Here is a 23,304-nt window from a genome sequence, read left to right on the forward strand (position 1 = left end):
GATATTTTCCAGTGAGACCCTTCATCAAGACTGAAAAGGAAGGGGGCTCATGTAGATTCATTCTCGGGTGGTGGCGCTGTGTGTGCAGGAATTCACATGGACAGGATCGTGGAAGTATCCTCTTTGATGCACTTGGTTAAAGGCCTGGAAAACTACTGCCATGGAAGATTACCAATCAGAGGTTTGGTCTGGCTTATACAGTTATACAGCACGGAGACAGGCCGAGCAGTGCAGTGATGCAGATGGTGAGGAATCAGAAAAAGTCACTTAGATAGGCACGACCATAGAAGAATATTGTCCTATTACAGGCAAAAGGGTCAGCATGGATGTAGTGGGCTGAAGGGCCTGTAGCTGTTCATAAAATCAGTTATACAGTACACAAAAAGGCCCTTCAGTCCAAGTTAAGGTGTCTGAGGTAGTCCCACTTGCCTGTGTTTAGTTCAAATCCCTCTGAACCTTTCCTATTCTTTGTACCTGTCCAAGTGTCTTTTAAATGTTGCTAATGTACCTGCTAGAATCACTTCCACTGGCAGCTCGTTCCATATACTGACCAACCTCTGGGTGAAAAACATTTCCCCCACTCTCACCTTAAAACTACACCCTTTAGTTTCAGACTCCCCTACCATGGGGCAAAAGTTATGACCAACCACCTTTATCTATACCCCCCCCCCCCACCAAGTTAAATGTTATAACTCAGGCTCTGCAGTCCAGGAAACAGTCTCATTACTCTTTTTGTGTGTTGTATGTTGCTGCTGGCCAGCACAATCCTTGCTGATTTGATCTGACACAAAATGATGCATTTCCTGTTTGTCTCGAAGATGTGACACGTAAAGCTAATCTTATCAAGACCTGATAACTCCTGACCTTCATTCATTTGGGATTATATAAAGGCAACCGGGGGAGGAAATGGGGTAAACTCCCTCTCCCAATTAAATGCTTCCAAGGGTGTGCATCTCAAAATAGCCTCTGACAACAAAGTTCAGCTCCTGGTCTTACATGAGTCTTAGCTACTAAGTCCAGCATAACCATTTCTACTGACAAGGGGAAGACAGGTCACTGGTGCCTTAAAGCCAGTCAACTTCAGGCAAATGGGCCTGTCAGCCATGATTGGCAGCTCATCTAGAAGCCTCCACTGCTTTACGGCTATACCCACTCACGGGGAAGGCTTCGGGAGTAAACACTGTGGAGAAATTCAGAGCTGGGGTCCCTAAGGCACACCTCTGCTGAGTTCAACGGGCAACTCTTGCAAACTGTGCTGGTGTCTGCTGTTCCTTTGGTGTGCCTGATGAATGGACGCAGGATGCAGTATTCACGGTCACCCCTGACCAGTGGAGGGCCTCAACTGTCCCGAGAATCCAACAGTCTAGACCATAGTGAAGAAAACACAGCTGGGAACTGAATACTCAGTGAGCAGTACAGTCAGAACCCACGGCAATGGAGACTGAGGGTAAAGAGCAAAAATCCACCCCAGCAGTTTGCTTCAGAAAGTACAAGCAGCCCAGTGGTTGCTACGCGTACAGCTTCTGCCTCACAGCTCGAGACCAGAGCTCGGTCCCGACCTCAGGTGCTGTGGGTGGGGGGGGGAGGGTATTTGTCGGCGTAACATCCCAGTTCTACCACCACTCCGGCAGTGCACTCCACGCAGCCACCACTCTGTGTGAAGAATCCTGCTCTGACATTGCCCTTATACCGTAAATTTTTGCACCCTCCCATTAGCTGCTTCCACCATGGAAAAACTCATTGGCTTTTCACTCTACCAATGCCTCTTAACATTTTACACACCTCCAAGAGGTCACTTCCCATTCTCCCTTCTTCCAGTATCAAAAGCCCCATCTCCTCAACCTTTCCTCATAAGCCATGCTTTCTAATCCAAACAGCTTCCTGGTAAACCTCCTCTGCACCCTCCCTAAAGTTTCCACATCCTTCCTATGAGTCAACCAGAACTGAACACAATATTTCAAAAGTGTGGCTTTTCAACCAGATCTCAATACAATACTCCAAGAGTGGTCCAAATGGAATTTTATAGAGTTGCAACATTAACTTGCAGCTCTTGAACTCAATCCCCGACTAATGACAACTCTATCGACTTGCACGGCAACTTTTGAGGATTCTGTGGATCCCTCTGCTGGGATGTGGGAGCAAACTAGGGCATCCGTACTACTTGCAGAAGTTGAATACCTACAAGGGAGAAGCTTTGCAAGCACAATTCCCATAATCCTCAGGCTCTGGCCAGGCTCACGGGCAGGGTTACATTCCAACATTCCTCTCTGCTGCCATCACGAGGCCACTGTCAGGTTGGAGGAGCAAAACTTCATATTCTGTCTGGGTATTTCAAGTATTTCAGTTCATTTATTATCAACCAATGTATAAATTAATTATACAACCTTGAGATTCCCTTGCTCACAAAGCACGAAACCCGAAAGAATCCAATTAAAGAAAAACAAGAATAAAAATAAAAAGACCAACACTCAATGTGCAAGAGAAAGGAAGAAAAAACAAATCATGCAAACAGCAGCAACCCAAACCAAAGCTGAGTCCTCAGATCCTAACCCCAGAGCAGTCTGGAGCAGGCCCAAAGCCTCACTTATCAGTTCATTATAGTGCTGGGCCTGGAGCACAGCAGCCAGGGCAGTCTTCACAGCCTCAGTGACCATCACGGAGAACGTGCAAAATTGGCTCTTGTCCCAACCGTCAGCCTGTCTTTTCATTCTACCTGGGCCGGCATTGAAATTGAACCAACGATGGAACAGTGAAAGGCTCTGTGACCTGGACAGGGCAGTGAACATTGTGGGGAGCAAGTGAAATCTGCTCTCGCCTTCGATCGGGGCCGGCATTTAAATAGTCTAAACAGTGTATTGAGCCTCACTCTAGAACCCAGACAGCACGGCTGCGATAGGCCCCAGGCCTAGATCACGCTGCCCAGTGACTTGCTCCAGGCCTAGATTTAGTCGCGTGGCCCAAATCCATTCTTAACTTCCTCAAATCAGCTTGGTGCCTAGAGTGAACCAACCTCACACCCGAGCATCAAAATAGTATTTCCACCACCCAGGCCCTGCCTTCTCCTTATGGCGCCCAGAGAAATCCAACTTTACTCCCAGGCCAGTTGTACAGGCATCGGAAGTCCATCTGCATCAACTCATTCCCCGAACTTCCCTCGCCACCACTCGCCCCTTCACTGCTCACGGCGATAATGTAACACAATTTACCTCAGAAAAAGTGTCTCAGTGGTATTTAGTTTGATTTCTTAGCTTTCTGACTACCAGGAAGCTGTCGCACAGGTTGTGGCACCATCTTAACCGAAAGCCTCCAACCTGATGGTATGAATGTCGACTTCTAACTTACAATAATTTCTCCCCCCCCCCATTCCAGCACTCCTCTTACCCCTTCTTTTCTCACCTGCAAATCACCTCCCTCTGATGCCCCTCTTCCTTCCCTGTCTCCCATGGTCCACTGGTAACAGATGCTTTCTTCTTTAGCTCTTTATCCCTTCCAACTCTTAGACCCCAGCTTCATTTCATCCACCCCCCCACCCCCCATTCCCACCCACCTGAAGCCTGCCAGCTTGTACTCCTTCCCTTCCACCCACCTCCTTATTCTGGCTTCTTTCCCCCAACCTTCATTTTCAGTCCTGAAGGTCTAGGCCCGATATGTCGACTGTTTATCCCTCTCCACAGATGCTGCCTGACCCGCTGAGTTCCTCCAGTGTTTTGTGTTTGCTGAGCTTCTTCTGCTCGTTAACCCGCGGCGTGGGAGAGGGTGGAGGCAGACTGGGTCGAGTTTAAATAAAAGATTTATTTCTGAGAAACCACAGCATTGCTTTTGCATGCTGACCCCACTCCTTTCCCCATTCCTCTGACTCCTGGTCCACTACAACTCAGCCTGGACAAAACAGATCACTGGCAGCTCTCCACCACAGGAGTTTCATCCCATCGGATCCCGGTCCACTCCAGGGTCAATGACGCTTCCTATCCGGACTCCGGCTTCTCCTTCGTCCACTCCTACAGACATTGGAACAGAGAGGGGTGATAGATGTTTCCTTATTTGGGAGTTGGAGAGGGGTAGGAATGCAAGGAGGGTCAGAGGAGATGGTGGAGAGACTACGGTGGACCTCTTCACGGAAAGCTGGGGTGAGTAGGGAGGGGGAACGGGGGTGGGTCGGGCTGGTGAAAGGGTTTAGTGTCAGAAGGGGGATGGCGTGGGATTCAGAGCAAGAGCAATGAGGGACACATCTTCCCAGGAAACTGGTGTCAGGAGAGGGGGAAGAGGGAATTGACAGAGGGAGAGAGGGAGGCAGGAGAAGTGGTGTGGGGTTCAGACAAAGGATGATGGGAAATGGGTTGGAGGGGAGGGACATGGACGGAGACACCACTTGCTAGAAAATGGTCCCACGCTTCAACCGATACTCACCGTCTCTTGCTCCGGGGAGGCCCTCTGACGAAGCCCCAGTCTACACTGATGGGCTGTCCCGCGAGCTCTGAACCATTTAATCCCTCCATTGCTGCCTGGGCCTCCTTGTACGTCTCGTATTCCACCAGAGCGTAACCCTGGGGGTGGGATTGAGAGACACGAACTTCAGGACCATGGCACCACCTTGTCTCACAGAAATCCCTGTCAATTTGTTTGGCATCACCCTCACCTCACCATCCCCCAACACATGCCTCCCCCTCACCTCACGATCCCCCTCACCTCACCATCCCCCAACACATGCCTCCCCCTCACCTCACCATCCCCCTCACCTCACCATCCCCAACACATGCCTCCCCCTCACCTCACCATCCCCCTCACCATACCATCCCCCTCACCTCACCATCTCCCTCACCATACCATCCCCCTCACCTCACCATCCCCCTCACCTCACCCTCCCCCTCACCTCACCATCCCCTCACCTCTCCATCCCCAACACATGCCTCCCCCTCACCTCACCATCCCCCAACACATGCCTCCCCCTCACCTCACCATCCCCCTCACCTCACCCTCCCCCTCACCTCACCATCCCCCTCACCTCACCATCCCCCTCACCTCACCATCCCCCAACACATGCCTCCCCCTCACCTCACCATCCCCCTCACCTCACCCTCCCCTCACCTCACCATCCCCCTCACCTCACCATCCCCCTCACCTCTCCATCCCCAACACATGCCTCCCCCTCACCTCACCATCCCCCAACACATGCCTCCTCCTCACCTCACCATCCCCCTCACCTCTCCATCGCCCTCACCTCACCATCCCCCTCACCTCACCATCCCCCAACACATGCCTCCCCCTCACCTCTCCATCCCCCTCACCTCACCATCCCCCTCACCTCACCATCCCCCAACACATGCCTCCCCCTCACCTCACCATCCCCCTCACCTCACCATCCCCCAACACATGCCTCCCCCTCACCTCTCCATCCCCCTCACCTCTACAGCCCCCTCACCTCACCATCCCCCAACACATGCCTCCCCCTCACCTCACCATCCCCCTCACCTCTCCATCGCCCTCACCTCACCATCCCCCTCACCTCACCATCCCCCAACACATGCCTCCCCCTCACCTCACCATCCCCCAACACATGCCTCCCCCTCACCTCTCCATCCCCCTCACCTCACCATCCCCCAACACATGCCTCCCCCTCACCTCACCATCCCCCTCACCTCACCATCCCCCTCACCTCACCATCCCCCTCACCTCTCCATCCCCCTCACCTCTCCATCCCCCTCACCTCACCATCCCCCTCACCTCTCCATCCCCCTCACCTCACCATCCCCCTCACCTCACCATCCCCCTCACCTCTCCATCCCCCTCACCTCTCCATCCCCCAACACATGCCTCCCCCTCACCTCTCCATCCCCCTCACCTCACCATCCCCCAACACATGCCTCCCCCTCACCTCACCATCCCCCTCACCTCTCCATCCCCCTCACCTCACCATCCCCCAACACATGCCTCCCCCTCACCTCTCCATCCCCCTCACCTCACCATCCCCCAACACATGCCTCCCCCTCACCTCTCCATCCCCCTCACCTCTCCATCCCCCAACACATGCCTCCCCCTCACCTCTCCATCCCCCTCACCTCACCATCCCCCTCACCTCACCATCCCCCAACACATGCCTCCCCCTCACCTCACCATCCCCCTCACCTCTCCATCCCCCTCACCTCACCCTCCCCTTCACCTCACCATCCCCCTCACCTCTCCATCCCCAACACATGCCTCCCCCTCACCTCACCATCCCCCAACACATGCCTCCCCCTCACCATACCATCACCCTCACCATACCATCCCCCTCACCTCACCATCGCCCTCACCTCACCATCCCCCAACACATGCCTCCCCCTCACCTCACCATCCCCCAACACATGCCTCCCCCTCACCATACCATCACCCTCACCATACCATCCCCCTCACCTCACCATCGCCCTCACCTCACCATCCCCCAACACATGCCTCCCCCTCACCTCACCATCCCCCTCACCTCACCATCCCCCAACACATGCCTCCCCCTCACCTCACCATCCCCCAACACATGCCTCCCCCTCACCTCACCATCCCCCTCACCATACCATCCCCCTCACCTCACCATCCCCCTCACCTCACCCTCCCCCTCACCTCACCCTCCCCCTCACCTCTCCATCCCCAACACATGCCTCCCCCTCACCTCACCATCCCCCTCACCTCACCATCTCCCTCACCATACCATCCCCCTCACCTCACCATCCCCCTCACCTCACCATCACCCTCACCATCCCCCAACACATGCCTCCCCCTCACCTCACCATCCCCCTCACCATACCATCCCCCTCACCTCACCATCCCCCTCACCATACCATCCCCCTCACCTCACCATCCCCCTCACCTCACCATCCCCCTCACCTCACCCTCCCCCTCACCTCACCATCCCCCTCACCTCACCATCCCCCAACACATGCCTCCCCCTCACCATACCATCCCCCTCACCTCACCATCGCCCTCACCTCACCATCCCCCAACACATGCCTCCCCCTCACCTCACCATCACCCTCACCTCACCATCCCCCTCACCTCACCATCCCCCAACACATGCCTCCCCCTCACCTCACCATCCCCCTCACCATACCATCCCCCTCACCTCACCATCCCCCTCACCATACCATCCCCCTCACCTCACCATCCCCCACACCTCACCACCCCCCTCACCATACCATCCCCCTCACCTCACCATCCCCCTCACCTCTCCATCCCCCTCACCTCACCATCCCCCTCACCTCACCATCCCCCTCACCTCTCCATCCCCCTCACCTCACCATCCCCCTCACCTCACCATCCCCCTCACCTCTCCATCCCCCTCACCTCACCATCCCCCTCACCTCACCATCCCCCTCACCTCACCATCCCCAACACATGCCTCCCCCTCACCTCACCATCCCCCTCACCTCACCATCCCCAACACATGCCTCCCCCTCACCTCACCATCCCCCTCACCTCACCATCCCCAACACATGCCTCCCCCTCACCTCACCATCCCCCTCACCATACCATCCCCCTCACCTCACCATCTCCCTCACCATACCATCCCCCTCACCTCACCATCCCCCTCACCTCACCCTCCCCCTCACCTCACCATCCCCCTCACCTCTCCATCCCCAACACATGCCTCCCCCTCACCTCACCATCCCCCAACACATGCCTCCCCCTCACCTCACCATCCCCCTCACCTCACCCTCCCCCTCACCTCACCATCCCCCTCACCTCACCATCCCCCTCACCTCTCCATCCCCAACACATGCCTCCCCCTCACCTCACCATCCCCCAACACATGCCTCCTCCTCACCTCACCATCCCCCTCACCTCTCCATCGCCCTCACCTCACCATCCCCCTCACCTCACCATCCCCCAACACATGCCTCCCCCTCACCTCACCATCCCCCAACACATGCCTCCCCCTCACCTCTCCATCCCCCTCACCTCACCATCCCCCTCACCTCACCATCCCCCAACACATGCCTCCCCCTCACCTCACCATCCCCCTCACCTCACCATCCCCCAACACATGCCTCCCCCTCACCTCTCCATCCCCCTCACCTCTACAGCCCCCTCACCTCACCATCCCCCAACACATGCCTCCCCCTCACCTCACCATCCCCCTCACCTCTCCATCGCCCTCACCTCACCATCCCCCAACACATGCCTCCCCCTCACCTCACCATCCCCCAACACATGCCTCCCCCTCACCTCTCCATCCCCCTCACCTCACCATCCCCCAACACATGCCTCCCCCTCACCTCACCATCCCCCTCACCTCACCATCCCCCTCACCTCTCCATCCCCCTCACCTCTCCATCCCCCTCACCTCACCATCCCCCTCACCTCTCCATCCCCCTCACCTCACCATCCCCCTCACCTCACCATCCCCCTCACCTCACCATCCCCCTCACCTCTCCATCCCCCTCACCTCTCCATCCCCCAACACATGCCTCCCCCTCACCTCTCCATCCCCCTCACCTCACCATCCCCCAACACATGCCTCCCCCTCACCTCACCATCCCCCTCACCTCTCCATCCCCCTCACCTCACCATCCCCCAACACATGCCTCCCCCTCACCTCTCCATCCCCCTCACCTCACCATCCCCCAACACATGCCTCCCCCTCACCTCTCCATCCCCCTCACCTCTCCATCCCCCAACACATGCCTCCCCCTCACCTCTCCATCCCCCTCACCTCACCATCCCCCTCACCTCACCATCCCCCAACACATGCCTCCCCCTCACCTCACCATCCCCCTCACCTCTCCATCCCCCTCACCTCACCCTCCCCTTCACCTCACCATCCCCCTCACCTCTCCATCCCCAACACATGCCTCCCCCTCACCTCACCATCCCCCAACACATGCCTCCCCCTCACCATACCATCACCCTCACCATACCATCCCCCTCACCTCACCATCCCCCTCACCATACCATCGCCCTCACCTCACCATCCCCCAACACATGCCTCCCCCTCACCTCACCATCCCCCAACACATGCCTCCCCCTCACCATACCATCACCCTCACCATACCATCCCCCTCACCTCACCATCGCCCTCACCTCACCATCCCCCAACACATGCCTCCCCCTCACCTCACCCTTCCCCTCACCTCACCATCCCCCTCACCATACCATCCCCCTCACCTCACCATCCCCCTCACCTCACCCTCCCCCTCACCTCACCCTCCCCCTCACCTCTCCATCCCCAACACATGCCTCCCCCTCACCTCACCATCCCCCTCACCTCACCATCTCCCTCACCATACCATCCCCCTCACCTCACCATCCCCCTCACCTCACCATCACCCTCACCATCCCCCAACACATGCCTCCCCCTCACCTCACCATCCCCCTCACCATACCATCCCCCTCACCTCACCATCCCCCTCACCATACCATCCCCCTCACCTCACCATCCCCCTCACCTCACCATCCCCCTCACCTCACCCTCCCCCTCACCTCACCATCCCCCTCACCTCACCATCCCCCTCACCTCACCATCCCCCAACACATGCCTCCCCCTCACCTCACCATACCATCCCCCTCACCTCACCATCGCCCTCACCTCACCATCCCCCAACACATGCCTCCCCCTCACCTCACCATCACCCTCACCTCACCATCCCCCTCACCTCACCATCCCCCAACACATGCCTCCCCCTCACCTCACCATCCCCCTCACCATACCATCCCCCTCACCTCACCATCCCCCTCACCATACCATCCCCCTCACCTCACCATCCCCCTCACCTCACCATCCCCCTCACCATACCATCCCCCTCACCATACCATCCCCCTCACCTCTCCATCCCCCTCACCTCACCATCCCCCTCACCTCACCATCCCCCTCACCTCTCCATCCCCCTCACCTCTCCATCCCCCTCACCTCACCATCCCCCTCACCTCACCATCCCCCTCACCTCTCCATCCCCCTCACCTCACCATCCCCCTCACCTCACCATCCCCCTCACCTCTCCATCCCCCTCACCTCACCATCCCCCTCACCTCACCATCACCCTCACCTCACCATCCCCCTCACCTCACCATCCCCCTCACCTCTCCATCCCCCTCACCTCACCATCCCCCTCACCTCACCATCACCCTCACCTCACCATCCCCCAACACATGCCTCCCCCTCACCTCACCATCCCCCTCACCTCTCCATCCCCCTCACCTCACCATCCCCCTCACCTCACCATCACCTCACCCTCCCCTTCACCTCACCATCCCCCTCACCTCACCATCCCCCAACACGCCTCCCCCTCACCTCACCATCCCCCTCACCATACCATCCCCCTCACCTCACCATCCCCCTCACCTCACCCTTCCCCTCACCTCACCATCCCCCTCACCTCTCCATCACCCTCACCTCACCATCCCCCAACACATGCCTCCCCCTCACCATCACCTCACCCTCCCCCTCACCTCACCATCACCCTCACCTCACCATCCCCCAACACATGCCTCCCCCTCACCTCTCCATCCCCCTCACACCATCCCCCTCACCTCACCATCCCCCTCACCTCTCCATCCCCCTCACCTCACCATCCCCCTCACCTCTCCATCCCCCTCACCTCTCCATCCCCCTCACCTCACCATCCCCCTCACCTCTCCATCCCCCTCACCTCACCCTCACCTCACCATCCCCCTCACCTCACCATCCCCCTCACCTCTCCATCCCCCTCACCTCACCCTCCCCCTCACCTCACCATCCCCCTCACCTCTCCATCCCCCTCACCTCACCATCCCCCAACACATGCCTCCCCCTCACCTCACCATCCCCCTCACCTCTCCATCCCCCAACACATGCCTCCCCCTCTCCATCCCCCTCACCTCACCATCCCTCACCTCTCCATCCCCTCACCATACCATCCCCCTCACCTCACCATCCCCCTCACCTCACCATCCCCCTCACCTCACCATCACCCTCACCTCACCATCACCCTCACCTCACCATCCCCCAACACATGCCTCCTCCTCAACACGATTTTCCAGAATCCAAAGCTCACCCCTTTCCTCCTTACCCCCACCCCACCCTACCAACTACTGTGCCCCCTCCAAACCCACCCACAAGCCAACACCAGCCCTGGTTCCTCACCCCTCCCACCTCCTGGACCTCTTGCCCTCACTCTGCCACCTAGCCTGCCCCAATCCCATCCTTTCAACCCTTCTCACCACCGCCAACCAACTCTCTTCCTGTCCCACACACCCCTTCCCACTTTCATCCATCCCACTTCGTTTGAGATCCAGCTCCTTACTTCTTCCCCACATAACCCAACCCCTCACCCCTGACTGCCCCTACATCCCAGTTCCAGCTCTTTACACCTCTTCCTACCATATCACCTCACTTTCCGCATAGCTACACTCCAAAGCCCAACACACGGTCATTCCTCCTGCCCCCAACCTCTACAAAGAGCCCACTCCCGAAGCCACATGCCGAGACCATCTCCCACCTTCAGGTAGCCCGTCCGCCGGTCCAAGTTCAAGTGGAGGTTCTTTATTTCGCCGTATTCTGCAAATTTGTCGTGGATGTCCTCCTCTGTTGCCTCCTCGTGGACGCCAGTCACAAACAGGATCCAGCCTTCGACCGCTGTGTGGAGGGAGAGAGCGTCAGCTCCACACGCACACCAGGCTTGATAGGCTCAGGCCCTTTGGCCCAATATGTCCCTGCTGACCATGAATTAGCCACTTACACTAAAGCCATTTACAGCCATATAGCCAAGATATCCATCTGATAGTCCCATTTGTCCGCTATAACTTTAAACCTTTCCAATCTGTGTACCTGTCCATATCCCTCTAAACCTTTCCTATCCGTGTACCTGTCCATATCCCTCTAAACCTTTCCTATCCGTGTACCTGTCCATATCCCTCTAAACCTTTCCTATCCGTGTACCTGTCCATATCCCTCTAAACCTTTCCTATCTGTGTACCTGTCTGTATCCCTCTAAACCTTTCCTATCCGTGTACCTGTCCGTATCCCTCTAAACCTTTCCTATCCGTGTACCTGTCCGTATCCCTCTAAACCTTTCCTATCCGTGTACCTGTCCGTATCCCTCTAAACCTTTCCTATCTGTGTACCTGTCCATATCCCTCTAAACCTTTCCTATCTGTGTACCTGTCCATATCCCTCTAAACCTTTCCTATCCGTGTACCTGTCCGTATCCCTCTAAACCTTTCCTATCTGTGTACCTGTCCATATCCCTCTAAACCTTTCCTATCTGTGTACCTGTCCATATCCCTCTAAACCTTTCCCATCCATGTACCTGTCCGTATCCATCTAAACCTTTCCTATCCGTGTACCCGTCCATATCCCTCTAAACCTTTCCTACCGTGTACCTGTCTATATCCCTCTAAACCTTTCCTATCCGTGTACCTGTCTATATCCCTTTAAACCTTTCCTATCCGTGTGCTTGTCCATATCCATCTAAACCTTTCCTATCCGTGTACCTGTCCATATCCCTCTAAACCTTTCCTATCCGTGTATCTGTTCATGTATGTTTAAGCGTTGTAACTGCACCTGTCTCTGCAGCTTACAGAAAGACTGGATCAGCTGTGTCTGATTTATTTTGTTTATCTTTTATCTTAGCGGTACAACACGGAGTCGGCCCTTCTGGCGCCTGAACAGTAAGCTTTCCCTGGCAAAGGGGGCTGAGGGGTGAACTTGTAGAGATTTATCAAAATATGATGGGCATGGAGACAAGATGTATGGTCACAGTTGCTTTCACAGGTTTGGAGTGTCTAAAATGAGAGGGCAGAATTTTAATGTAAGAGTGGGGAGGTTTAAAGGGGTATGTTTATATTACAGAGCATTATCAGAACATGGAACAGCTACTGGGGCAGGTACAATTACAATATATGTAATGGATAAATTTATGGATGGAAGACGTTTAGATATGACTCAAATGTAGACGAGGACTACCTCAGGTCAGCATGCATGTGATGGGCCAAAGGGCCACCTTCCAATCTCTGTCACTTCAAGATTACTGTTCGAATTTAGCTACCACTTCCATGCGGAATAGTTTCCACCTTATCTATCACACTCCTCACATTGTATACCCCCTGCCCTTAAACCTCCTCTGTAGTAACCCAGCCCCTGCTAACTGAACCACACCGTCCTTGTCCGTCAGCCAGACGAGGAATCGGGTCTCTGTACTCACAGCGCTGGGGACCCGGCTCATCGCCATCCTGCTCCACGGAGTCATAGTCCTCACGCAGTCTGGAGCGAGCGCCTTCCTCTGCAACGAAAAAGTCACACCATTAATGGAAACACAGGAGAATCCCAGTCAGCACCCAAAACAAACACAAAGACAACGGCAGGCACCCACATCCCAAAGGCAGAGTCATGAATCGGGGGAGCACGAGAAGGATGGAAGAGGGCCAGAGGTAGTGGAAAGGATACGGAAAGTGGTGGGGTGGCATATGCAAAGGGAAGATGGGAGGAAGAGGTGTGTTTGGGGGGCAAGAGCAGGAGGGTGATGTGATTCAGAGACAGAGTGGGGCTTTGGTCTCGATGTGACTCGGCAGACCTTAACTGAGACTTTGAAAGATGATAGATTAGTATTATTTGTCACTTGTGCATGGAAACATAAGGAAATACATCACTTGCATCACAGTCAGAGGATGTGCTGGGGATGTCACCAAATGCCCACAACTAACCCTGACATGTACGTCTTTAGAATGCAGGAGGAACTGTTAACTTTTCCAGTGAACAGAGGGATCTGAAAGGGAGTACGGTGAGTGAAAAGACACAGGAGAGCAGCGGTTGAGGGTGAGAGGGGAAAGATTTAAATACAAACTGAGAGGCAATGCATCTCACAGATTGAGGTGATACGGAACAGGCTGCCAAGGGAAGTTGAGGCAGGTACTTATTTCAGAAACACTTGAATCGGTACATGGAGGGGGCAGAGATATAGACCAAACACAGGAAAATAGGACTGGCTGGGTGGCACAGTGGTCAGAATGGACAGGTTGGACCGAAGGGCCTGGATCCATGTTGCATTTTCTCTCTGACTCTGCCCCCCAATGAGATGCACAAATTGTCCAAAGGCTGATAATGGGAGTTCAACTGTATAATGTGTAGAGGTTAGGGAGCCACAGTAACGCACCGGCTGACACAACACTATTACAGCCCAGTGTGTCAAGAGTTCGTACATTCCTCCCCGTGACCGTGTGGGTGGCCTCCGGGTATTCCTGTTTCTTCACACATTTCACAGAGACGCGCCAGTTAGTTGGTCAATAGGTCATTGAAAACTGTCCAGTCAGTAGGCTAGGGTTAACAGGCAGGTTGGGCACAGCAGCTTGTTGGGCCAGAATGGCCTGTTCTGCACCGTATCTCAATAATAAAAATAAAATAATAAACCCCACTCGGAGAGTCTGTAAAGCAGGATGTGGTTTAAATGGATTCAGCTGCTGTCCAGAAGGACTTGCATGTGAAATACAAAATATGGACATAGAGTCAATAGCCAGGAGGACACAAGATTCCAAGGAGGCCTTTTCAGGGTGAACACTGGGAGAATGGTTCCACTTAAAGTGTACGGTGTGTTGGCCTTCATCAATCGTGGAATTGAACTTAGGAGCAGAGAGGTAATGTTGCAGCTATATAGGACCCTGGTCAGGCCCCACTTGGAGTACTGTGCTCATTTCCAGTCGCCTCACTACAGGAAGGATGTGGAAACCATAGAAAGGGTGCAGAGGAGATTTACAAGGATGCTACCTGGATTGGGGAGCATGCCTTATGAGAATAGGTTGAGTGAACTTGGCCTTTTCTCCTTGGAGCGACGGAGGATGAGTGGTGACCTGATAGAGATGTACAAGATGATGAGAGGCATTGATCATGTGGATAGTCAGAGGCTTTTTTCCCAGGGCTGAAATGGTTGCCACAAGAGGGCACAGGTTTAAGGTGCTGGGGAGTAGGTACAGAGGAGACGTCAGGTGTGAGTTTCTTTATTCAGAGAGTGGTGAGTGTGTGGAATGGGTTGCCAGCAATGGTGGTGGAGGCGGATACGATAGGGTCTTTTAAGAGTCTTTTGGATAGGTACATGGAGCTTAGAAAAATAGAGGGCTATGGGTAACACTAGTAATTTCTAAGGTAGGGACATGTTTGGCACAACTTGTGGGCCGAAGGGCCTGTATTGTGCTGTAGGTTTTCTATGTTTTCAAAGATAAGGGAAAGATTGACCTATTTGTCACTTGTAAATTGAAACATAGTTAAACGTTAAAAGCAGCATCCATCATCAAGAACCTGCACAATGCAAGCCATGCTCTCTTCTCACTGCCACCATCAGATAACAGGATCCTCAGGACTCACACCACCAAGTTCGGGAACAGTTACTATCCCTCAACCATCAGGCTCTTGAATCAGTGGGGTTAACTTCACTCGCCCGTCACTGAACTGTTCCCACAATCTATAGACTCACTTTCAAAGATGCTTCATCTCACTTCCTTATTGTTATTCACTATTACTACTATTTTTGTCTTTTACACACTGGTTGGTTGTTTGGGTGCGGTCTTTCATTGATTCTATTACGGTTTTGGATTCACTGTGCATGCCCGCAAGAAAACAGACCTCAGGGTTGTGACTGCTGACATACGTGTACTTTGATAGCAAATCAACAAGCACAAAGGTATCTCTCCAATCCACACGTGACCTGGAGGCATACTGGCCACTCCTCCATTGCTACGGGTCTAAATGTTGGGACCAGCTTCTCCACAAGATTCCGGGAGGCTTAGAGCTACCCTCCTGAGCAGGAGTCTCTCAGCTCCAGAGACCTGGGTTCATTCTCAGCCTCCAGCCCTCTTCCCATGTCGATTTCTCCCAGATGCTCCGGTTTCCACCCACATCCCAAATCAGGCCAACTGGTTGCTGTAAACTGCTTCCTCAGTGCATGGGTGAGGTGTGACGATAAAGTGAAAGGATAAACTGGGTAGTTGATGGTCAGCACAGATTTGTTGGGCCAAAGGGCCTGTTTTCCTAGTAGCAGTGAATTTTACAGGAGCACCAGTGAGAGTAATCCGACAAGCTGCATCTCCATAGCCAAGCATCGGACACAAGTCCCTGCAAAGGACTGAGAGCAGCTCAGAGGATCATGGGGTCTCCCTACCATCCATCGAGGACATTGATCAGAAGTGTTGCATACGTAGGGCCTTTAGTATTATTAAGGATCCCACCCATCCATCCAGCATCCCCTTTGACTTTCCACCATCAAGCAGGAAAACTCCAAAGTACAAAAACAAGAACGGTCAGGATGGGAAACGGTTTCTTCCCTCAGAGCATTCAGCTTCTGAACTCCCTACCACAACGCATTCGAAGTGTCACTGGTTAATCTGTTCTGTACCCTACAATATTTAATGTAAACATTTCACTTACTTTATTTGTGTAAATCATTTGCAGATTTTATTCTTACTATCATAAGTTAATGTGTTATGTACTGTGCTTTACACCCTGGATCGGAGAAATTGTGTCTCCTTTGACAGTATACAGTTAAATGACAATAAGCTGGATTTGAAAGATATCTTTTGGGACCATCACGCAGACGGAACCCACTGCTCACCCGATCCAAAGCCTCGACCCTTCCTCTTCTTTGCCTTCTCCTTCAGTTTGTGGATGCTTTCTGTGGGGGGAAAAACACAAGCATCTTAAATACACGCAGACAGGAGGGAGAATGGGGCGTCATCAAAATGACAACTAACTTCTATCAGGTTACCCCTCAGCTTCGGGGATTCAGAGAGAACAATCCAAGTTTGTCCAGGCAGAATGTTTCTCCCTAGAATAGAAATGTCAAGTACTGAAAGACATGTATTCAGGTGGGGAGGGGATAAGCTCACAGGACATATCCGGGCCAAACTTACCAAATGCCTACAAAAGATGCCTGGAACAGGCTTCAGGATTGGTGGAGAAAGGAGATTCCAGCTGCTTAAGAAGCTGTTGGTGAGACGTGCGCAGGGCATGAAGGGATTAACAAACAAGGAGAGTCAATGAATGCTTTTTATGTAGATTTTCCAAAGGCCTTTGACGAGGTGCCACACAAGTCTGTTAAAGAGGACAGGAACCCATCACGTTCTGCCCACACACGGTGGATCAAATGGCCTGTTCCTGAGCTGTACTGTTGTGTTGTAAGCGATATTTAAAATTATATAAATAATACAGAGTGGTGGTGGAGGGAGGAAGAAGAGTGTGCGGGGGACGTAACGGGGACAGATTACCCCGGGGTCCGCAGACGTTGTCCAGGTAACATCACCGGACTTTGTCGGATGAAGGGGCTCAGATTCGGGGGAAAGGAGGGTAGGAGAAGTTAACGAAAGGGGTAGGGAGGAGTCCCTCACCGTCACCCTCATCGTCCATGGCGAAATCCTCGCCGCCCGCCTCATGAAGATCCAGTACGTCCGCCATCTTCCCGCCGCCCAGAGCTCCGGTCAGACCAACTCAACGTCACTTCCACCCAGCCCGGCGCAGGCGCAGAGCCGGCGGGCTGGGCCACGGCAGCCGGGGTGGGGCTTCGGGGAGGGGTGGGGCTTTGGGGAGGCGGGGCTAAGGGGAGGGGTGGGGCTTCGGGGAGGCGGGGTTTCAGGGAAGAGGAGATACCGGCGTGTGGGGCTAAAACTGAGTGAACGGAAAGTTTGTCATCGTTGCTATAGCAAAGTGTGTAAATGCCTTAAAAACCAGCATTGGGAAGGGGCATGGCATATTACAGACATAGGTTAACGTAAGCAACACACTCAAAATGCTGGAGGAACTCAGCGGGCCAGGCAGCATCTGTGGAAAAAGAACAAACAGTCGACGTTTCGGGCCGAGACCCTTCATCAGGACCGAAGAAAAATGATGAGAAGTCAGAGTATGGAGGAGGAGGGAGGGGGGGAAGAAGTGGTAAGTGGTAGGTGAAACTGGGAGAGGTGGAGGAGTGAGGGAAAGAGTTGGGAAGCTGAGTGGTGAAAGAGATAAGGAACTGGAGGAAGGAGAGTCTTATAGGGGAGGATAGAAGGCCGTGGAAGAAAGGGAAGGGGGAGGAGCACCAGAGGGAGGTATTGGGCAGGTAAGAAGCTGAGGTGAGAGAGGGAAATGGGAATGGGGAATAGTGAAGGAGAGGGGAGGAAGTTCATGCCAACAGGTTGGAGGCTACCCAGACGGAATATAAGGTGTTGCTCCTCCAACCTGAGTGTGGCTTCATCACGACCGTAGACTGACGTGTGGGAATGGGAGTGGGAAGTAGAACTGAAATGGGTGGCCACAGGGAGATCCCGCTCTTTCTTGCAGGTGACGTGTAGGTGCTCGGCGAAGTGGTCTATGTTGGGTCTCGCCAATATACAGGAGGTCAAAATAGGATCACCAGATACAGTAGATCACAGGTGAAGTGTCGCCTCACCTGAAAGGACTGTTTGGAGCCCTGAATGTTAATGAGGGAGGAGGCTAGGGGTAGGTGAAGCTCTTGTTCCACTTCCAGGGATGAGCACCAGAAGGGAGATCAGTGTGGAGGGAGTGATCCCTGTGGAAAGCAGAGAGTGGGGGGAGGGAAAGATGCGCTTGGTGATGGGATCCCGTTGGAGATGGGGGGAAGTTATGGAGAATTACATGCTGGACACAGAGGTGAGCACAAGATGAACCCAAGTGGGGTGGTGGGCAGATAGGGTGAGGGCAAAATGGAAGAGATCCGGATGAGGGCAGCGTTGACAGAGGAAATAAAGCCCCTTTCTTTGAACACCTGACTGTCTGTCCAGGTAGACCCATTGTTTCTGCTTTTCCTGCCCCACCAAACTCATTTCTGCAGACCTCTTCTCAGTTTTATCCCACCTCCTACCTACGTCTGTGACACTTCACACGCCGTGGATCTTTTCAGTAACTTTAAGTTCCCTGGCCCTGATCACCCCATTTTCACCATGGATATCCAGTCCCTATACACCTCAACCCCCATCAGGAGGGCCTTACAGCTCTCTGCTTCTTTCTAGATAACAAACCCAACTGTTCCTCTTCACCACCACTCTCCTCCGTCTGGTGCAACAGGTCCTCACTCTCAATAATTTCCCCTTCAGCTCCTCCCGCTTCCTTCAAACTAAAAGGTTTAGCCATGGGCACTCGCTGTGTCCCAGCTATGGCTGTCTGTTTGTCGGCTAGGTGAAACAGTCTATGTTCTCTAAGCCTACTCCAGTATCACTCCCCAACTTTTCCTACGCTACGTCAACAATTGCACTGGGGTTGCTTCCTGCACCCATGCTGAGTCGTCAACTTAATCAACTTTGCCTCCAACTTTCACCCTTCCCTCAAATGTACCTGGTCCATTTCCAACGCCTCCCTCCCCTTTCTCTGTCTCTATCTCTGGAGACTGTTTATCTACTAATATCTTTTACAAACCCACTGATTCCCACAGCTACCTGGACCATACCCCTTCCCACTCTGTCACTTGTAAAAATGCCACCCCCCCCCCCAATTCCTCCCTTTGCTGCAACTACTCCCAGGGTGAGGTTTTTCATTCAGGAACTAATAAAATGTCCTCCTTCTTCAAAGAAAAAGGCTTTCTTTCCTCCACCATCAACACTGTCCTCATTGTGCACATCTGCCCTCACCCCATACCAGGGATATGTCTTGTCCTTGCCTACCATCTCACCAGCCTCCACGTATAGTGCATAATTCTCCGTAACTTCTGCCATCTCCAGTGTGTTCTCATCACCTAGCACATCTTTCCTTCCCTCCCCCCCCAGTTCCTGCTTTTCGCAGGGATCAATCCCCATGTTATTCCTTCCTACTGATCTCCCTCCTGGCACTTATCCCTGCAAGAGGAACATGTGCCACACCTGCCCCTACACCTCCTCCCTCGCTCTTATTCAGGGCCCAAACAGTCCACAGCAGATGTCATTTCAATGGCTCCTCACTAAAACTTGGAACATCGGGACAGCAAAAATACACACACCAGGATGCTCTTTATCAATAACAGTTCGGCAATCAATACTATCATCCCTTCAAAGCTAATCGATAAGCTTCAAGACCTTGGCCTCAATACCTTCTTGAACAATTGGATCCTCGATATCCTCACTTGCAGGCCCCAGTCAGTTTGGATTGGTAAGAACCGTCTCCGTCAGCATCAGTGCACCACAATGGTGTGTAAGTAGATCAGGGGGCTCCCGCATCTATTTATGACTGTGAGGCTAAGCACAGCTCCAGTGTCATATCTAAGTTTGGTGTTGACACCACTGTTGTTAGCCGAATGGGAGGGTATGGAGTCTCTCACTCAGTGTCAGCAAGGCCGAGGAGCTGATTATTGATTTCAGGAGAGGAAACCAGAGGTCCATGAGCCTGACCTCATCAGGGGATCAGAGGTGGAGAGGGTCGGCAACTTTAAATTCCTCCATAGTATCACTTCAGAGGACCTGCCCTGGACCCAGCACGTAAGTACACTTATGAAGGAAGCACAGTAGTGCCTCCACTTCTTTAGAATTTTGCAAAGATTCGGCAAAACTTTGACCAACTTCTATGGATGTGTGGTGGAGACGTGCATTGGTTGTATCATGGCCTGGTCTGGAAATTGCTGTAAGAAGTCGCAGGTACGACCTGTCCATGACAGGTAAAGCCTCCCCACTGTTGAGCACATCTTCATGGAGTGCTGATGCAGGAAAGTAGCGTCCATCATCAGGGACCTCCACCACCCAGGCCAAGCTCTCTTCTCGCTGCTGCCATCAAGGAGGTGGTACAGAAGCCTCAGTACCCACACCACCAGGTTCAGGAACAGTTATTACCCCTCGACTATCAGGCTATCGAACCAGAGGGGAGAACTTCACTCACCCCATCACTGAACTGTTCCCACAACCTGTGGACTCACTGTTAAGGACTCTTCATCTCATGTTCTCCATATTTATTGTTTGTTTATTTATTTTATTTTATTTTATTTTTTCACTTTTGTATTTGCTCATTTGTCCTTCAAACATTGTTTTTGTCCATCCGGCTGAATGCAGTCTTTCATTGATCCTTGAATTTACTGTGAATGCCCACAAGAAAATGAATCTCAGGGTTGTATATGGTGACATATATGTACTTTGATAATAAATTCACTTTGTGCCTTTGGTGACGTACCAAATTTCAAACTCCTTCATCGATGAGTATGGAATTGTCACTCTGCATGTGAGTTGGCATTGTGGAGATCGTACCTGGGCCTCTCGTGTTTTACTTGGTTGCCAGACCTGAATGCCACTGACCTGGCTCTCGGCAGATGTCGTTCATTCAGAAAGACTCTGAATGATTTTGTGACATTGTTCACAACTGTTTTAAAAATGTCCATGACAACCATCATTCAGATCCTCTGACGAGTCTTTGACCACGGCCCCCAGTCCACCGACTCAAAATAATCCCGTAGCCACTCCTCTGCCTCCTTTGTTGTCCTGATGTCTGGGGCTTTGCTCTCAGCCTCTGCCTGTGTGCGGGTAGGAGGACAGCCAAGTGATCCAACTTTCCCAAATGCAGCCCAAGCATGGAATGGTAGGCATTCCTTATCTTAGTATCACAGTGGCCATGTGGGTTGGGACCCCTGCTGCTGCAGGTTATACGCTGTTGATAACTGGGCAGAGATTTCTTCAAACAAGTCTGACTGAAGTCTCCAATGTCTCAGGGTGGGCTGTTTCTTATTTAATGATAGCAACATTCAGAATCTCAGGTATCTGATTAACATTGCCTTTTGGCGGTGTGTAAACTGCGGTCAGGATCACGGAGGAGAACTCGCTTAGTACGTAGACCGATCGGTCCTTACTCGGTCAGTGTTCCAGGTTGGGGGCACAAGACCAAAACCGTTGTGTCCAAGCAGTGAGTTTACCGTGAAACACAGACTCTTCCAAGTACAGAGGAGAGGAGAGCATCACTGTCTGGTGTGGAGGCTCCAACGCTCAGGATCGCAGGAGGCTGCAGATTCAGCCAGCTCCATCACTACCATGGAGGGTGTCTTCAATAGGCAATGCCTCAAGAAGGCAGCGTCCACAAAGAGACACGGCCTCTTCTTGTAACCAGCATCAGGGAGCAGATAAGGGCGCCCAAAGAATCACACCCGACGATTCAGAAGAAGCTTCTTCCCTTCTAAAAGCTTCTGCTACCCCTCCCTGCCAGTCCCAATGAAGGCTTTTTGTTCTCACCCCCATAGATGCTGCCTGACCTGCTGAGTTACTCCAGCACTTTGCGAGTGTTGCTCAAAATGTCCAGCATCTGCAGCATCTCTTGTGTTTATCCCTTGTGGTTTTTTTTGACTATTTGTTTATTTTGGAATTTATAGTAATGTGATATCTTTGCACTGCAATGTTACTGCAAATCAACAAATTTCACATCAGATAAGACAGTGATAACAGATTCTGAGTTTGTGAGTGAGAAGACAATAGACCAACTTCAGCAAAACAGTCAGACTGGCGTGAACTTTTGCAGACTGGGCTGCACCCTGGAGTTCTCCTGCTGTTGGAAAATACGGCCGTGTGCACAAAACCTCAAGTCATTGGGTATATTTAAAGGGGAGGTTGATAGGCTCTTGATTAGTCGGGGTATCAAAGTTTATGCAGAGAAGGCAGGAGAAAGGGGTTGAGAGGGGTAATAAATTAGCCATGGTGAAATGGCAGAGCAGACTCGATGGGCCGAATGCCCTTTTCTGCTCCTATGTCCTATGCCTTAAAATCTTTCATCTAAACTAGTTTGGCTTCCAAGCACTCAGCAGATCATAGCCGTCTGTCATCCTCAAACTATTCCTTTTAAGATACTCCTTTATTCTTTATAATTGTTAAATGTTGCTTTTTGCTGCATGTTATGCCCTGACCAACACACAGCAAATTCTGAATACACGTAAACGTATACTCAGTGGCCACTTTATTAGGTACTCCTGCTTGTTAATGCATATATCTAATCAGCCAATCACATGGCAGGAACTCAGTGCATAAAAGCATGCAGACATGGTCAAGAGGTTCATGTGTTGTTCAGCCCAAACTTCAGAATGGGGAAGAAATGTGATCTAACCAACTTTGACCTTGGAATGATTGTTGGTGCCAGATGGGGTGGTTTGAGTATTTCAGAAACTACTGACCTCCTGGGATTTTCACACACAACAGTCTGTTGTTTACAGAGATTGGTGCAAAAAACAATCATGAGAAAATTTGATTCTTGATCCTTGTTGGAGGGAAAGTCAGGACTTGCTTCTGTCACTTGAGAAATTTAACATTCAGTAATACACAAGCTTTAAATATCATCTGTCAGATCGCGACTTGAAATGTCAGCAGTCCATCTCCCCTCAGCAGCTTTCCTCCAACTAAGGAAAGTTAAGCTGCAAGCGACTCTGTTTCCCTCTGGAGATGCCTGAGTTCCTCCAGACC

The 23,304-nt window shown here is 52.6% G+C and overlaps 1 protein-coding gene across 1 annotated transcript; it reads right to left on the reverse strand.

Annotated features, from left to right (window-relative positions):
- Positions 1-3,772: 3,772 nt before the first annotated feature.
- On the reverse strand, positions 3,773-17,456 carry rbm8a (RNA binding motif protein 8A). The gene is made up of 6 exons (XM_073061267.1): positions 17,311-17,456; positions 16,539-16,598; positions 13,146-13,223; positions 11,442-11,578; positions 4,408-4,544; positions 3,773-3,998 (listed from the first exon to the last, which is right to left on the reverse strand). The coding sequence occupies exons 1-6, from the start codon at positions 17,375-17,377 to the stop codon at positions 3,953-3,955; spliced, it is 525 nt and encodes a 174-aa protein (XP_072917368.1). The 5' UTR covers positions 17,378-17,456; the 3' UTR covers positions 3,773-3,952.
- Between the last annotated feature and the right edge of the window lie 5,848 nt (positions 17,457-23,304).

This window comes from Hemitrygon akajei, chromosome 11 (assembly GCF_048418815.1).
Source record: "Hemitrygon akajei chromosome 11, sHemAka1.3, whole genome shotgun sequence".
Classification (NCBI taxonomy): Eukaryota; Metazoa; Chordata; class Chondrichthyes; order Myliobatiformes; family Dasyatidae; genus Hemitrygon; species Hemitrygon akajei.

Excerpts from the sequence above, each read along its gene's own strand:
- rbm8a (XM_073061267.1), bottom strand. The coding sequence starts at position 17,377 with ATGGCGGACGTACTGGATCTTCATGAGGCGGGCGGCGAGGATTTCGCC. Across the intron at positions 4,545-11,441 it reads GGCGGACGGGCTACCTGAAG|GGTTACGCTCTGGTGGAATA; the intron begins GTGGGAGATGGT and ends TCCCACCCCCAG. Across the intron at positions 3,999-4,407 it reads CCTCCCCGGAGCAAGAGACG|GAGTGGACGAAGGAGAAGCC; the intron begins GTGAGTATCGGT and ends CAATGTCTGTAG.